At 36.6% G+C, this 17,804-nt stretch overlaps 2 protein-coding genes across 4 annotated transcripts; one reads left to right on the forward strand and one right to left on the reverse strand.

Moving 5' to 3' along the window:
• Positions 1-2,282: 2,282 nt before the first annotated feature.
• Positions 2,283-3,937, forward strand: LOC112526945 (zinc finger CCCH domain-containing protein 1-like). 2 transcript variants are annotated; one of them, XR_003070665.1, is made up of 3 exons: positions 2,283-2,516; positions 2,695-3,169; positions 3,292-3,937. XR_003070665.1 is itself a non-coding variant. In XM_025137395.1 (2 exons), exons 1-2 carry the CDS (start codon positions 2,474-2,476, stop codon positions 3,090-3,092), a joined length of 441 nt encoding a protein of 146 aa, XP_024993163.1. In that variant the 5' UTR covers positions 2,283-2,473; the 3' UTR covers positions 3,093-3,937. The 2 variants fall into 2 exon arrangements, 1 of the variants encoding a protein (XP_024993163.1); XM_025137395.1 differs by having other exon boundaries at positions 2,695-3,937.
• A 4,111-nt stretch (positions 3,938-8,048) lies between these two features.
• On the reverse strand, positions 8,049-16,986 carry LOC112526591 (C-terminal binding protein AN). 2 transcript variants are annotated; one of them, XM_025136940.1, is made up of 7 exons: positions 16,345-16,986; positions 14,571-14,730; positions 14,351-14,397; positions 11,560-12,339; positions 10,804-10,851; positions 9,295-9,408; positions 8,049-8,437 (listed from the first exon to the last, which is right to left on the reverse strand). In XM_025136940.1, exons 1-7 carry the CDS (start codon positions 16,960-16,962, stop codon positions 8,363-8,365), a joined length of 1,842 nt encoding a protein of 613 aa, XP_024992708.1. In that variant the 5' UTR covers positions 16,963-16,986; the 3' UTR covers positions 8,049-8,362. The 2 variants fall into 2 exon arrangements, with proteins under 2 accessions (XP_024992708.1, XP_024992707.1); XM_025136939.1 differs by having other exon boundaries at positions 14,351-14,481.
• Between the last annotated feature and the right edge of the window lie 818 nt (positions 16,987-17,804).

Below are 17,804 nucleotides of genomic sequence, written 5' to 3' on the forward strand. Positions count from 1 at the left end.
TTTTCGCAATTCAATGTATCAGATTTATTGAAGTTGAGTGAGTTGTATCCTCAAGATTTTAGTCATATGGAAATGATCGCTCTTGAGAAACAACTTAACATGTACTATTTGATTGTGCGTCATGATGAAAGATTTGCCAATTTGAGTGGTATTGCCGAGCTCGCTAGACTGTTAGTAGAAACAAAAAAGCATCAAACTTATCCTCTAGTATATCGGTTATTGAAGTTAGCCTTGGTTTTGCCAGTTGCTACTGCAACAGTCGAAAGATGTTTTTCTGCTATAAAGATTGTGAAGTCAGATTTGCGCAACAAAATCGGTGATGAATTTTTGAATGCTGCAATGATATGTACTATAGAAAAAAGAAGCACTTCTCGCAGTTTCAAATGATGATGTAATTACGCAATTTCAAAAGATGAAGAGTCGTATGACACAGTTGTAAGAGGTAACTTTTTATCATTTTTGTATGAAATTGAAGTTAATTATTATTTTATTTTATATCATGCCTCCTACAATATATTTTTCTGCATCCGCCACTAAATATTATCATTAAAACTAAAATAGTTACATTTTTTATATAAAATATTAAATTATGATAAAATTTTGAATTAAATAAATTATAAAAAAGAAACTTCTATAATTTTGAATTAAATAAATTATAAAAAAGAAACTTCATATTGTAAAGTCTTCCGTAGGAGGAGTTCCGATATTTGTTTTGAAGTTTTTTTTACCGAATGTTGAAATTAGAAAGATATCTTCAACCACTATTTTTTTATTAATCTGGATATCCAACTCGTTATGGGAGTCGACTAATTCTAAGGGGACCACCCGCTTCACGGGTAGTTCGGAGTCACCACATTTGAACCTCCATGGTCACAAAGGAATTGTTATTCCTCCTTGGATTCGAACGTGGGATCTCCAGGCACTTTTGGCCTTTGGATCCTAAGCCCAAACCAATCAAACACCACAACTAATTGTAATTTATACTTTAATGAAAGATAAATTTGAGATTTTATTTTTTAACAAAAAAATAACATCGATTTTTCATAATCGACTACGTTAAAATCTTATTTCCCAACATATCCCATCCAATATATAAATATAGGACAAATTGCATGAAAAAGTAACGTACCTTAATATGATTCCTATTTTGGAAAACGTACTTTTAAAACTTTCATTTTGATACCTAAGATGTAAAGTTTTTATAAAATTCTTTATAAAAATTATAATATTACACCAAAAATAAATTACTTCGTCATTAAACCTAAATTAAATTATAATAAAAAAATTAAATTAAAGAAATTATACAAAAGAATGAGAATTTTTATATTTTTATGATATCTTCAAATTTATATTTTATTAAGAAAAATATTATTGTTTGCTCAAAACCACATAAATTTGTATTATAACATCGGCAGAGACCACAAAAATAAAAAATAAAACATTAAAATCGAGATATATATGTTGCATTGCACGATTACCAGGTAAATCGAAATCGTAATTTCAAAAATATAACGATGAAAATAGCAATCTTCAACAAACCACAAGTACTAATTATTTTTGAAGTAAATAAGGTTTTTCATTCCTCTGGTTAATTAAAAATCGCAATTTCCGAGTATGTGGTTGAGAAATTGCGGTTTTCGTTTTTATAGTTTGTAATTCATTGTTATTTTGTTCTTATAATTTGCAATTTAATACTGTTTTGATCTATGTGGCTTATGATCCCTTACTGTTTTGGTACCTTGTACTTAAAAGTAGGAATTAGTCCACAGACGAAAATAACAATAAACTATTAACCATATGAACGAAAATCACAATTTCTTTTCCACAAGAACGTAAATGGAAATTACTAACAAACCATAGGGACTAATATTGTAACTTACTATATTTTTAGTCCCTATTGTTTGTTGAAAATTTTTATTTTCGTCCTTATGGTTTCGAAATTACAGTTTTCATCCCTATAGTTTATACTTCATTATCATTTTCTTTTTTATGATTTAATATTTATTGTTTTCTTCATCCTTATATTTACAATTCGTTTCTATTTTAGTCCTTTATATTTAAAAGTAGTGTTTTGGCCTCAAGAACGAAAATAGAAATGAATTACAAACTATAGGGATGAAAACCAAAATTTTGAAACCACAGGAACAAAATATGCAACTTTTACAAACCACAGGGACTAAAAACGTAATTGACTCTTTTTTTTTAAGAAGAATGCTCTAAATTCGTTAAGTCGGTTACTTACCGATTTAAACCCTTCACTACGCCGTCGTTCCACCGCCGTAATCCGTCGTTCCTCCTCCCTCCCTTGTTCGCTGTGGCTGGGGTTCATCATCGTCAAAATCCAAACCCTAACTCAGTCATTGACTCTTCTCTCTAACTCGGATCAGAACACCGCTTCGTGAATTTGTGAAGTGCGAGAAAGCTTCGATCATCCAATCTCAAACCCTAACTATCTGCATTGTGATCAATTCTAATGGCTGAAAAACCCGAGGAAGAGCAACCTAACGTCGAAAAAGGTATGTTGTTTATTTTGATTTCAATAAATAATACTCTGAAACCCTCTGCTGATCATGATTTTAGTTTGAATCTGATCGTTTTAAATAAGGTTGATTGACGACGATTTCAATTTGAAACTGATAGTTGTAAATAAGATTGATTGATGAAACGATTTCAACTTTTGTTATTCCATTACAGTGTGCAACTTCATGAAACCCTTGAAGAACAAGAATAAACGAAAAGGAAATCATGAAGAGAATATCGGTGAAAGAGTTATTACGTTAGCAGATGAAGCTCTGAAAGGGAAACAGAAGAGTAATGTAGCTGGTTTTAGGAGAGATGATCAAATGATTGGTGGTTCTAAAGCAGCAGGTGGGGTTCATGGACCATTGAGAGCTCCTTCTGGTTACATTAGGGCTTCAACTAGGTTCGATTACCAACCCGATGTGTGTAAAGACTATAAGAACACGGGTTACTGTGGATATGGCGATTCGTGCAAGTTTTTGCATGATCGCGGAGATTATAAAACGGGATGGCAGATTGATAAACAATGGGATGAAGCAGAGAACGCAAGAAAGAAGAGAAATTGGCGCTGAAACTTGGAAGAAGACGACGAGGATGACAATGATGGTGATGATGAAGATGGAGTTTTCATTTGGCATCGGATTGCAAGGTCGTAAATTATTCAATTAGATCTTTCTTAGACTCGAATTCTTTCATTTAAAAGTTTCCGATATAGATAATGGAGCTAATACGTTTAATCTTTCTTGTGACATTGTTGATCTTAAATAAAAGGAACCGTTCTTGTGCGAGATACGGAAGGATTGCATGGATTGAATTCTCTTTTGGGCATCGGCAACCGGACATTGGTGGCATCCGGATGCCATTGCGAGGTAATGTCTCAATAATGAAACAGTTACGCACTTGTCCATTTAAACCAAACAAACTCGGTACATCTCATTCGACAGTAGGGTCTTGAAGGGGTAGGATGTACACAGCCTTACCCCTGACCACTAGGATGTAGACACTTGTCCATTGGTGATTAGGGATTTAGTTGTTCTCAATCGATCCAGATCACGCTCTCAACTAGGTATTGTTCTATCCTTTAAAGTTGTATGAGATTTTAGTTCTTGTGAGCTTGTTTTTTGTTGTACATGTTTTGTTCTTTTCAACATTTATAGAGGTTAAAAGTATCATGTCTAGCCAATGTGGGAACCGAATGGTCTTCATCACACGCCATTTGCAGGCAACAAAGAGTTTGTAGGATTTTAGGTGTCGGTCAGGGCTATTTACACACATTCTCACATGTTTATTTTACTCTCACATGTAGCTTGCTCGCATGTTTCTTTTATAAATCAAGGGTCTTCACAAGCATAGTTCTAATCCTAGGATTACATATCGCTCATCGGCCCAACAAAACATCGATGTCAGTCAAAGACCTTCCAGCCTAGTGGTAAAGGCTTGGGCATGGCATAGTCATGAAACCGAGTTCAAGCCCTGGGAGGGGAGTGTTGGCGACATTTAAGTGGGGCCATGTTTAGCCTCCAAATTTGTCGGGGATTAGTCGGGCTTTGGCCCGGACACCCTTACAAAAAAAAAACATCGATGTCGTAGGGATCCTCCCCATTATCAGGGCCTGATGATCCTCATTTTGGTCAACCGGTTGTAGAAGCTTTTAACCGAAAACCCAGAGACTTAATACGCTCATTAGTGGATATTAAACAGAAGAGGCAGAGGTAAGGTCAGTTTACATCCCCCCCCCCCAAAACCTCCAGCCCGACGTACATCTGTATGGAATTTACTGTATTAGTTTCGCTTTCATTGGGCGATCTTATTTTATGGGGTCGTGTAGCGTCTCAAGATGTTTTACTACTACTTGCTACCGTACTCGTCGTTTATGTTGTAATCTATGACATTTACAAATTAATTGATTGGTTGTGTTTTATACGCATTTGTTAATGATTCTTTTGACTCATGTATCTTCAACAATCACAAAAATGTAAAGGCAGAAGATGTGTCGGTATACACGGTCGTCTTTAAACGGTCAATCTGGAACTTTTAGGCGCTCGGGATGTATGGATGTGGTGTGATAGACTAATAGCGTCCGACTGTTATTTCTGTTTTTTGTTAATCGTGAGTGTTCGGGCTAGTTTGTGTGCACCTTGACTAACCATGGGCCCTGGTGAATGGCTAGGAAATCCCTACCCCTTCCAGGACTCGAATCGGTGATCTTTGAGAAGAATCTTTAAAGGCTCGGGTCTTATTGGCAGTTGAGCTAATCCCGTAGGTAAAATAGTCAAATTCCAAGAAAAACGTAAAAAGTTTGCAAAACTACCTTTTTAGGTTAACGTACAAAATTTATTGGATTCGGTCACTTTTTGGTGCAGATAATTATCAGATCCAAATCTTGATTGTCAAAATGTAGATTGATAGATGGTATGCAAAAATCGAAAACCAAAAAATATATTTATTTATGTAGTGGTATAGGGACAAGTTTAAACAAGAAGCTAAACATTTTGTCAGAAAGCAAGAAGTTTCAATATCATATATGATTATAAGCATGATAAGGGATTCGAACTCTCGACAGCAAACTATACCAGTTTTCAAGACCGACGTTCTTACCAAGGTTGTATGTCTTTTCTCAGCCAACTCAAGTCCAACGAGATTGAACTTTGTGTCAGGAGTCGTGGATATGTAAACAAACTTAATCATGTATGATTAAACACATGTTCTATTGACAACACATAGAAGTTTAATCATATATGATATTGAAACTTCTTGTATTCTCACAAAATGTTTATCTTCTCGCATGATTCTTCCTCTCATTGGCCAAGGAAGTTCTATTTTTCTTCATCTTTTTTGACCTTTTTTTCTTTTTGTTTCTAATTCTATAATAGAAGGTTCTTTAAATTTCCATTTGAAGATAATTTAAATTGAAAAAACATCTCACAAATCACAATTTGTTTGGTTCTCAAACCACTGGTTTTAAAGTCGAGTCTTCGATTTCGACGTCTTCAATGACCCCGCCCCCTCCCCACAGACACACAAAAGAAAATCGTTATCGTCATCGAAGTAATTGAGAAGAATAGCCAAAAAGCCTGAATGTGGACACATTTCGATTGATGGTTGTCTAGAGAAAAAATAAAAAGCATCATGTGAACATCAAATATTTGCTTAGAACACCACATTGGAATATCTTGCATCCATGGTTACGATCCAACCCACACTCACAATATGGACTCATTAGTAATTGACAGGTACTCGCATAATACAACGAGATATACTTCTATTTTAATGTTTCGTTTTATTTCTTGTTCTTTTTTGTCTCAGTTGATGTTATAATACGTTTTATATAGTTTTGAGAAAGCATAATGTTTTTATTTTTAAATAAATATAAATATGAAGATATCATAAAAAATTGAAAAAAAAATACTGGTATCAGTACCAAACTAACTATTTAAATTTTCTCAATTTTTTGTGTATTTCTTTAATTCAATTTTTTTATTTTTGGTTTGATAAGATAATTTTTTATAACGATAATAATTAAGTATTTTGTTAGAAATGAATTACTATCATAATTATATTTTAGATTTTTTATATTTAAAATGAGATGTTTATCCTCTATTTAATTATGTTTATTTGCAGTTACTTACATGAATTCAAACATGAGGCTTTAATAAGTTATACTTAAACATAATTTACTTGTAATTTTGAATTTTAAGTAATATGCATCAATAAACAGTACTTCATGCATAAAAAACATCGTTGTGTATTCTTACATGAAGCTTTAATAAGTTATATTTACGCATAATTTACTTGTCAAATGCTCTATAATATAGTATAGATTATAGGCCCGAGCGAGGTTACCTGAGTTCACCATCTCTATTAATCAGTGTAAAAATATCGTTGTGTATTCTTACGTTAGGTGTGGCATTACATCTCTTACAAATTGATAGAAATTACGTATAGCATAAACTATATGGTTCATATGTATGTAATTCTGTAAGAATGACGGAGTTTTGCTTTATCTGATATATTGGTCTTATCAAATACTATACAAACAGTTAATTCCATGTAGTCATGTCCATGTACCAAACACAGCCTAAAAAGCTTATTAAACGCAAAACAAACCAAAATTTTGGTCTAATTTGACAAGTTAGTTTTGAAAAAGATGATGAATTTCTATCTTATGGAAGAGAAAGTATACGATCTATAATTTGGACCGTTAATAGATCGTTAGCATGCCTAATTTGGACAGTCAGCCTGTTGCATATTTGTTAACGTCTTCTTTTTTCTTTTCTTTTTTGATTAACCTGGATATTCAACCCGCTATGCGAGCCGACTGATGAAACGGGTAGCCCGTAGTAACCGTATTTGAACTTCCATGGTCACAAGGGGGTTTCCATTCCTCCTTGGATTCAAACTTGGGACGTCCAGACACTTTTGACCTTTGGAGCTCAAGCTCAAACCAATCGGATACCACTCTTGTATTAATGTCTTCTTTTTTAACCATGGTCTATGGAATTATGAGTGTTGCTAAGAACTAAACAACTCAAATGCCTACCGTTTTTAGTAAGCAAAAAAAAGAGAGAATCTGGCTTTTTCAAACCCGTTTACAGGCCCAGGCTTTTTCAAGCCTGACTGATGGTTTGTCTTGAGGATCGTTTACCAAACACTTACTGGTAAAATTCAATACTATTATTTACTTACCGGGTAAGGTTTTAGCCAATAAAAACGGCTTTCTATACAACAATTTACCCGGTAAGAGCTGACAGTGGTAAGAGTCTTTACTCTCACTTACCGGATAAGACTCTCAGTCCTTGCCTCGTTCTTACCGGATAAGTATTTTTGGTCCTTATTAGATTCATCTGGTAAGGTACTATAACTGATTTATGTATCGGATTTCATTCGCCCCTTGGTAAGCGCTTACCCAAGTAAGCATTTGGTAAACGTTCCCTTGGTCTAAGACTTTTTTCATAAGCACGGGCTTGGAATTCAACCTTTTTGCTTACTAAAAACGGGCTTGGAATATCGGTCCGGGTTTTTCATTTTTTTTAAATCCATTAACTTCCTTTGTGTTTTTTTCTTTTCTTAACGGGCAACACCAAAAGCCAAAACTCAGCGGACCAGACCAGGCTTTTTCGGGTTTTTCGAACCAGTCCTGGACTAGGAAAGACTACCAATCTGGCCTGGACTTTTTGAGTGTTTGTCTTAGTGGGTATAGGGGTTCTGTGTCTCCTCGAGTCCTAGGTCATAATAGGACTAAATGGGTCAAAATGAATCTGATTAGACCATAAAATGTGTAATCGAGGTATAACGGGTCTTAGTGGTCTTTAATGGCTCGTTAAGCCAATTTTCAGTCCAGGCCTCCTGGGTGAGAACATTGTCCGGCTTTTCAAGCCAGGGTTTTTCAGGCTGGGCTTTAACCGGGACTTAAAAAAGTCGGCATGGGCCTAGGGTTCAGGCTTCGGGCTTGGGCTTTTTTTGGATCTCTAGTCCTACTTATAGAAAGAAACCCACAAAGCATATGAACTCTAAGAGTTCTCGGTATCTGATACAGAATGCTTTACGATTTGGTTATAAACGGTAGCATAAACCTCGAGACAACGAATGGTAGAATATAGTCGTATGGAACTGGGGTTGGATGAATGGTAGTACAAACCTCGAGATAATGAATGCCTGAATGAAATACATAGGCACACTAGGGTAGGATCATACAACTGGAACACAAAACTTTGTAGGTATATAAAGCCAAACGCTTTACGAATTAATTTGAAAACAATAGTACAAACCTCGAGAGAAAGAATGCGCGAACGAAATCCTGTGCACACGGCTGCTTGGCTTTTGAAAGTTAGTAGAGATTGGATCAATCGAGCCAGCGGGTTACACCATCATCGTCTCCTACGGTTGCTAGAATCTCCACACGTACATCTAGAACAGCCTGTGGTTTGCATAGGTTGAAACGTTGTTATGAAAAAATAGCGTAAATTGAAAAGAATGTAAATAGACAAATAAACACAGATTACATCTGGACCAAACCAAACGTACCCAATATATCTCACATAGAGGTAGGTTTGGGTAGGGTAGGATGTATGCAGACCTTACCTGTTTTTTAATCTGCATTAGGGCTTGTTTGTTAGCAGCTTAATGATCTCAAGTCAACCCCACAAACGAGCTTATAAAGCTTGAACTATAGGTATTATGTATAACTCAAATTTGTTAAACGAGCTCAAGCTCGAGCCCTACTTTGATAAAGTTATGCAAGCTCAAGTCTGGTATTGTTTTTTTGACTAAGCAAGTTTACACCCCACGTGGACATCTATATGGTGCTTCTGGTACGTGGACATCCATATGGTGTTTCTGGTACATGGACAGGACTGGGCAAGAGTGAGGTAGGTGGGTGAAATTATTGTCGAAGGTTTTAATTTGACATGGGTAATTCACTAATTTCCCAATCTTGTATCATCTCCTTGATTTTTGTTCCTATTTTCTGTGGGACCCATGTCATATTAAAACCCTAAAACCCTCCACAATTCTTTCACGCACCCTCGTCTTCTCGGTATTATCTAGTCTTCCCTTTATCAAGGCTTTCTTAGTGCAACTGGGCATAAATCGTTTCCACCAAGACCGGAAAAAACTTCGAAAGAATATGTTCGTTACATAACGAACACACAAGACGAAGTAAATGACGTGTGATTTCGGAAAAATAATGTGAAGGAAATTCTTAAAATCCTCAACGACCATGAAGAAATCAAGCTATGGTATTTGTAGTAAACTTATAGAAGGAAAAGTACTTACAGACGGATTTCTACAGTTAACCAGTCTGCATTCCTCCAAAGAGCCTTCAAACGTCCAACTCTCCCACACGTCAAAACTATGACTAGCAAATACAAATTCCATTCTTCTATTAATCTGCATGGTTGAAATAAAAAGTTACAGTTTCGGATAATTTATAAGTTCCTTTATGTTAATGCTGTAATTTCATCATGGAACTGTGACAATAAATTCACTATCAGACACCTTAATCATGCATAATTTTGTTAAGCCTTAATCATGCATTTATTTTCCAACCAAGCAAGTCTGATGGGAGTTTAAATAGCACCAACTCAAGGGATATGAAAAATTTTGTGACGATTTTAATTGCTCCTCTTTTTTATTTAGTACTATTTGCCTTGCATAGCAAAAACCAAACCAAAAGTTGGGTTGGGGGCAGACCTTTCATCTACCCCAAGAGGTAGAGAGGTTGTTTCCGAAGCGCGCGCTTGGTATCGCATGCAGGCAGGACTAAACAGGACTAGACGGACTAGAGTTGCATAAGGCACGGGCTTGGAAGGCCGCTTTTTCAGGCTTGAGCTCGGGACTTCCAAGCCCGTTTTCAGTGAGCAAAAAAAAAGACCCACGCTTTTTTAGGGGTTGAAAAAGGTTGGATCAGGATTTTTCAGACTTAATTGGGATTTCTTAGCTTAACCATGCTTTTCAAGGTCGGGCTTTTTCAAGCCGGGCATGCCACCAAAATTTTGGCCTGAGCAGGCTTTGAGCCCTGGCCTGGACCGAGATTTGGGCTCACTAGGCCCGGCCTTTCAGGCCAGACCAAGGCCGGGCTTGGGATTTTTTATGCATCTCTAGACGGGACTGGGTAGAACTAACTGGACTGGACAGACGAAAAAAGGTCAGAGGGTGAAAGAATTGTAGAAGGTTTTCGGTTTTTAACTTGTCATGGGTAGTTTAGTAATTTACCAAACTGGTCCCATCCCCCTTATTGTTGTTCCATGTATTTTGGTGAACAGGAAAAAAGCATTTTTGTCCTACTTAGTCCTGTTCAGTCCTAGTCTAATTGTTGCACCAAACATGAGACAACAATTTTTTGTTTTCCCCTGTCCCATACTATCCTGCATACCAAATGCAACCGTAGAGACCCAGGCTTACAAATTTTGTTAAAAGAAATCGGAGCACATGAGAATGGGAAAAAAGAACAAGAGTGTCTGAAATCAGGAAACAATTAATCTTTATGCAAGATTAATTACACTTTTTAATTAACTGAATGATAACTTCCCCTCAATAAATATCGCAACAAATTTTTCAAACATATTCCTCCCACTATTGAATTTCTCCATCTCATCGACTGTTGAATATTCGAGCATTAAGGGTAGAATCAGAAATTTAGTAAAATATTTATATCAATTTTTGAAAGTGGACACTTATTTTGGGATAGACTTGGGGACGGAGGGAGTAGTAAACCCGGGAGAAACACAACTTACTCCTTATTTGTGTCAGATTATATTAACATAAGTTATAGTAGAAACACACCTGCAACAACTTGCCACCGGCAGTGAAAGATCTTAAGCCAATTGTGTCCTGCAGAAATCACAATAAACAAGAGAACAGTTAAACTGGGAAGAAACCTACAGATCAAAACGATTCAAGCTTTTAAAAAGCTGCTGGACCTCCAGCTTAATAGTTTCTCGAAATCAAGTCCATTTCGAACACAATAAAGCTCGCTTAACTTAACGAGTTGAGCTCCATAACACTAATGTTCGACTCGGCTCATTGGAAAGCTCGACGAAATTTTCTGAGTCGAACCAAGCCATTCAAGCATACACTTTTCGAGCCAAATATGTTCATTTGCTCAGAGATCATTAAAATATAAAAATTACCAAAGGGTCATTGGCCCAATGATACCCGGGTTACTGGTAGAGCCCAACCTTTTGGGACATCAAGGATTCAAGCCTCCCCAAAGGCGAGAAAAGTGTGAGTTTTGTTGTATATGAAATATTATATACTTCAACTATTATTATCACTATTTTATTGAGCTCGAGCCAATAAACGAGTTAATTGTTCTTGAGTTCAAGTTCGAACCCATAGACGAGGTTATAAAGCTTGAATTTTAGGTATAATGTATAACTCAAATTTGTTAAACCAGCATCGAGCTCGAACATTAAAAAAGTATTAAAGCTCGAGTTGAGCTCGAGCCTCATATTACTTTCTCGAGCCAAGCTCGAATAACCTACTACTCAACTCGCATCGACTCATTACTAGTTACAGCAGCAAAATGGCCCCACAAACCTTGCTTCTGAAAACAACAAGAAATTGCGCTGCTGGATCTCTTTTTGTTACATTCAACATTGTATCCAAAAACCATCCACCGCCTTGAGCTCTCTGCCTAGAGACATGAAGTGCAGCACGATCTCGTGCTTGCAAAGAAATAACACATCCATCCTTTAACAACTCAAGAGACTTTTTACCAATACCAGAGCTCGACTTGAGATATTTAGCCGATAAATCGTGTATTGATGATCCAATCGGTGTTCTTTTACTTCTTGAATCATCAGGGGAAGCAAAATGTGAACTAGAACTCAGCACTTGGTCCGTGCCACTCATGGCAGTGTCATCTTCTTTGTGGGGTGTAGAAGTATCACCCACTTTATGCATCGATTTTTGGCGGGCGTGCCTTTTTTTAGCTTTTTTACTTGATCTACTGCGTTTGACTTCAGATTGAGAAGTGTTTTGCAATAATATCGATTCTTGAGCTTGGCTGGGAGACGCGAGTGACTGAGGAATATCGTTTTTCATGGATTTCTCGAATGATACATGAATATCATCGGTTAATTGTTCAGTAGTAGAACTATGCAATGCACCATCTTTGTCTTGCTTATCGCTTTGTTCATCTTCGTAAAGTGTTCCACTTTCCTCTTCGTCGTTGTCAGAAATGGCATCCGTTGGAATTACGTCATCCATAAAGAATGTCTGCAAAATAGAAACAGCTTTTTCGCGAATCTCCATCCACACTTCTTCACTATAATCTGCACTGCGGGGAAGTATCAAAACATTGGGCATCTCGCGTACCTGAAGTATGTTCATGCTTGGAAAATCAGCATCAATTAGAAACTATATCTGCCTTCCAAATAATTATAACTGAATACTCCCTCGGTCCCAAAATAAGTGTCTGCATTTCTATTTTGATTTGTCCCAAAATAAGTGTCCGCTTTCAAAAATAAGTGCCTAAATTCAATTCTACCCTTAATTATGAGTAGAGAAACTCGTTACTAGCTCTATTAGTATGGGTAAAATTATCATTTAGTCAATTAAAAAGTGTAATGATTACACATTTTAAGCTATGTGCCGTTTTCATTCTGGACATTTACTTTGGGATTGATGGAGTATTACATTATTTTTCACTGAAATGGGAGCATGCATTGGTGCAGAAACTCAATACCAACCTATGTTGCAAGGATACCACTACATGTTAGACAGAGGCGGATCCGAATTTTTTTCCGGCAGTAGCACAAAATAATTACCGTAATATAGAATAAAATATAATGAAATTACTTGTAATTAGAATACAAAACACTAAGAAATCAGTTTCAATTTCAATGATTTACAGTTAGGGTGTTTTTGTTCCATCATTATGAACCATTAAAACTCAAACTTAAGCCAACATAGCATGCCAGAAGCGACCAAAAGATCTAAATGGACAGTAAAAAACCAAAACAAACCAAACGAACCCAGTAAATCCCACCTGAAGGTGGGGTGTGGAGAGGGTAAGATGTAAGCAGACCTGACCTCTACCTTGAACAGTAGAGCGGTTGTTTCCGTGAAGACCCCAGGTAGTGCATAGTGTGAGAATGGTAGAAAAACAGATACACTAAACATTGAGAAGTTAGAAATGTATAAGCAACAGCAATACAGATTGGACACTCCTAAAAGGGCAGTCTTAGGTATATAGATGAAATGGACCTCTCATCATACATTAGTTATGGAGGCACTCCCATATCAAACACAGTGTACCTACTTGCAAGTTGCAACAAGACCTTTGTCCAATGTTTGGCCAAGCTTTAGGTAATACCCCCAAGTTTGCTAAAGAAACAATCAAATTTAGTTATCGATCTTAATCAGGCTTAGACCATTTTTAGTGGTTCACAAACATTGATATATATTAGATCACAATTGTGGTAAAAAGAGAATCAATATATAACAAGAATTGGCCTTAGATAAGAGAACATGAAGAGATGTTCATCCAAGCTATTTCTCAAGTGCTCAAGTAGATTTTTTTTCTCCTCGCAACCCTATTATGGTTTCTCATTTGTAGCCTACCGCAATTAATCTGGCATAAAGAAGCTCAAATATTTCCTTTGTCTGGCAAAAACTAGAACATTAAGGCAGAAGAGAACCTTAGTTAACGTATGAAAACAAAGCACAACCAATTACAAGATCAAACACATGATGGCAATAATAATAGACCACTACCTAGAATTTGAAAGCAAACTAAAGGAACCCAAAAGAAGAGAGGCTCTCTTTGCAGTTAAAGAAAACCTAGAATAATATATCTTAATTCCTGTTGTAATTCGTAGAGAAAGCACTAGATCACATCAATACCTTGGCATGCCACTCGAAACCAAAGTAATAAACCAAACCAATCACACCAGGTATGTGTAGAAATTAGACAACTTATAGTTAGTATCTAGTATTAACACTAAAGTATTTCTATCTATATTACTCCCTCCGTCCCAAAAAAAATGCCCACAATGAAGAGGGCACGCAGGTTTTAAAAATGTTAAAAATGTGTAATTATTACACTTCTAATTAACTAAATGACAATACCTTGATAACGAAAAAAGTAATGATTTTTTACAGCATAAGTATGGATAGAAGTGAAAAGTAGGCACATACTTTTGAAAGTGGATACTTATTGGAACAAACAAAAATAGAAATGTGGATACTTTTTTTGGGACGGAGGGCGTAATTGAATGCAAAGTTCAAACACTAAGCATTCTTAATAACATTGGTCAATCACATGTAACAACACACTTAGTTGCATGTTCTGTGATTTCTCATACCCTATGGTTATTCATCTTACCCATGCTTCCATCCATTGAGGCCCTTCGGCTCCATCCAGAGCGCATCCTGCAATTGTGCCATCAATCAAAAGCTGTTTTACTGCACAATCATCCAATAACTGGCTGCTACCAGTATTTACCAGAAACGCCCCTGTATAAAATAAGCATGGTTAAAAGAGGCATCCTCATATCCCTTTATACATGATATAAGACTAGATAACAAACCAACCAAAAAAGTACCTGGCTTGACATGCTGCAAGCATTCAGCATTTATAATTTGAATAGTATCATTTGTTAGGGCACAATGGAGTGAAATAAGGTCACTTGCAGCCAATAAATCATTAAGAGTGTCCATCCTCCTGGCAGCAGGAGGAAACCTGCTTAGTCTTTTGCCTTTTTCCTGGAAATATAAAAATAAATATCAAAGAGGAAGAAACTTTATTTATGAAACAAAAACAAATGCCAGTTTCATAACCTTAGAAAGAAGGAAAGACCATTCTCGGTTGGGGCAATCTTTCACGTACAGAGTAACTGATTAAAGGAACTCTTATTACCAAGTATCTAAGACCTTAATAGTTTGTCATTACTAAAACTGCAACAGATATCCCATGGAATGTACAGAGCTGTTCTACATGCATAATATTTCTCCAAGTGCTTGAAGAATAAAAAGATACTCCCTCTGTTTAACAATTTGGCATTCAAGCCTGATACTTCCAAAAGCAACTCCCCCCCCCCCCCTCAAAAAAAAAAACCAAAAGAAGGTCCCCTTCAGTTAAACATGAGTTGGCCTATTTCAATATCTTAGTATGCAAATATTATGAAACAAATAAACACAAATGCTTTTTATTGACATATATATTTGTAGGACCGTTGGCCTAATAACAACATATAATTAAACTACAGTCCCTATATGTAGTATGCTTGTTTTGTTGGAAAATAAAATGGGATTCTTTCTTAAAAAGAAAAACATATTTTTTTAAACCTAATGTATGTATATTACTCAATCCCTAAGATCAAGGGATTTCCCTGCAACTCCAGTGCTGTATACTGTACATTGCTGAATAATAAAAGATGCAAAATTATTCAAATCTAAGCTAAGACCTTTTGATAGCATCTTGAGTGGATACCTAAGCAATTGAATTGTAATATCAATTCTTTTGTATTTGTGAGTTGTGACAAAATTGAAGTTCCTATATTTGTAAATATAGAAGGATGTAGTGATGTGGTGTTGATCATTTGATGCAATGGAACCTGTTACATTTTCAAATGACAAACTATATTCCACAGTGAACCACCCTTCAACGTAAAGGGAAGTACAAAACAGAACAGTAAGAAAGATAACTCTTACTCCAACTTAACTTCATTCAATCATGTTTAATCATCATTCAATCCTGCTTAATATGGTTGAACAATTATCAAACAAACTATAAACAAATCAAAGTCAATATGCAAAGGGCGGCTGCAACCTTCAGAACTCCAAATTTGCTAAATAAGTCACCTAATTGGCTAATTGTACCAAACACGACAGAAACTAAATAAGCTATATTATGTTAATCAATTACCACAACCAAAAATCATCCATCTTAAGAGTAATTCGAAACCAACAGATTCAGTGGACACTGATATGGGATGGAGAGAAATAAACAATGCCTACTAGGTTTGTCCGTTGTTAGTCTACATTTCGCATGTTCCTGATATAATTAGTAACAAATTCCCATAACCAACCTACAGTGGAACAGCTACAGCTTCCACCAAATAATGTGGTGTCCTGATTTTCAATTGGCTTACTAAAAATACCTAAAGTGACATCTTTCAACCTAAGCAACCTAAACCTTAATTAGGTAACATTATATCATAACCCACTGTAACTGATCTTAACAACTCCAACATGGTCAGTGAATTGGGCATCTATATTGGTAAAAGTTCAAAGTGTATTCCAGTTATAGAAGTATATATAGCCAAGAATTGACTGATTGATGAATCGAATCCTTTGTTGATTATAAATAAATTATACCTCATGAACATCATAATAGAGCACGCTAATCTTAAAAGCCAAACTTCGAGTAGCCAAAGACTTGGCAGAAGCAGACCGGCCAATTATCCCTAGCACAAGCCCTCGGCACCGCCGCATTCCACGGCAAAGTGGCTGTACCGATCCGAGCCAACCAGAAGCCGAAAGCGCGTGGCGTGAAAGCAAGTGTGTGCGTCGTAGCAGCCCTAGAAACAACGCCATCACGGTATCAGCAACCTCCTCAGCTCGCGACACGTCCACGTGTACAAGCCTACCAAGCCCTAGGTCGGCGGCAATAGCAGAGTCCACAGACCGATCAGACGAGCCTAAGCATAGAACGATCTGCCATGGCCGGAGCCGGCGCTGGGCAGCACGGGGTAGGAAAGCAAGCGAGTGAAGAAGAACAGCTGCAGCAGACTCGATCTTTGCCTCAGCAAGTAGGCTCAGAGGTACGTGCTCAACCCTTGCCACGCCGGCGAGGTATTCCTGTTCGATACTCACGTCTTCGATGCAATTGAGAGTGACGACTAACGGCAGCGAAGGTTGTGGTGAAGAATTGCTCCGGTAAGACATTGTCGCCGGCGATCTGGTTTCCAGATCTCTCTTCACCGTCGTCGACATTTTCGTTCGCTACTTGCAGTAATGGGGAGACAGAGAGATCGAAGTATACAGTACGCGTTCTTCTTTTTGAAACCTAAGTTTTTTGTCAACACAGGTCCTTCAAGATTTGGTTTTTTCCCTTTTAGGTCCCTACAGTTTTGGGAGGAAACTTTGGTTGCATTTGGTTCGCATAATTGAATCTGTCGAATTAATTAAAATGAAATTTACGGCATGTTTGCTAGCAGTTTAATGGGCTTAATAGAACTTATAGCTTATCTGATCAACTATACATGATTGTTTGGTAGTGACTTAATGATACATAAAGTGACTTATTCAATAAGCTTCTAAAGAGACTTTGTATAAAAAGTCAAGTTTTTTTTCTCAAACATGTCTCACCAATTAAAAAACACGTCTCTTCCATCTATAAAAAAAAACTCTTCCAAACAAAAACATTTTCAATACAGACAGATTAATCCACACGGACAACTTTATTCATAAAAGACTTAATGGGAAACCAACCACACAACCCCTTAATCAGATTTAACCATGTGTTTGGTTGACATAAATCATAATGAAATATACTAAAAGAATCGGAATCTGTTTGTTTTATTCGCTAGATACATTTTCATATTCCATTGGCTCGGCGAACCAAACGTCACACTGTCTTCTCATTTCTTTTCCTTTTTCTCCTAAAAATATTTGAGAACACGAGTTTTTTATTTTCTTCTCGCTTCCCTACTTTTTCTTTGCAATCCTTCGTAAAAAAAGGTTTCGTGAACACAGCGTTTGTCAATTGGTTTATCAGTTCAATCGTAAAGATTTAAGAAGTCGTGTATATGCATTACTAAGTTGTAAACTTGATA

The sequence above is a fragment of the Cynara cardunculus genome, assembly GCF_001531365.2.
Source record: "Cynara cardunculus var. scolymus isolate 2C chromosome LG 14, CcrdV1, whole genome shotgun sequence".
Taxonomy (NCBI): domain Eukaryota; kingdom Viridiplantae; phylum Streptophyta; class Magnoliopsida; order Asterales; family Asteraceae; genus Cynara; species Cynara cardunculus.

What these genes read in the sequence shown, in the direction of transcription:
- LOC112526945 (XM_025137395.1), top strand. Translation starts at nt 2,474, where the DNA reads ATGGCTGAAAAACCCGAGGAAGAGCAACCTAACGTCGAAAAAG. An exon ending in GCAACCTAACGTCGAAAAAG is followed by an intron (nt 2,517 to 2,694) that starts GTATGTTGTTTA and finishes ATTCCATTACAG; the next exon opens with TGTGCAACTTCATGAAACCC.
- LOC112526591 (XM_025136939.1), bottom strand. Translation starts at nt 16,962, where the DNA reads ATGTCGACGACGGTGAAGAGAGATCTGGAAACCAGATCGCCGGCGACA. An exon ending in TCTATTATGATGTTCATGAG is followed by an intron (nt 14,731 to 16,344) that starts GTATAATTTATT and finishes TTATATTTCCAG; the next exon opens with GAAAAAGGCAAAAGACTAAG. An exon ending in TTGTTGTTTTCAGAAGCAAG is followed by an intron (nt 10,852 to 11,559) that starts GTTTGTGGGGCC and finishes TGATTTCTGCAG; the next exon opens with GACACAATTGGCTTAAGATC.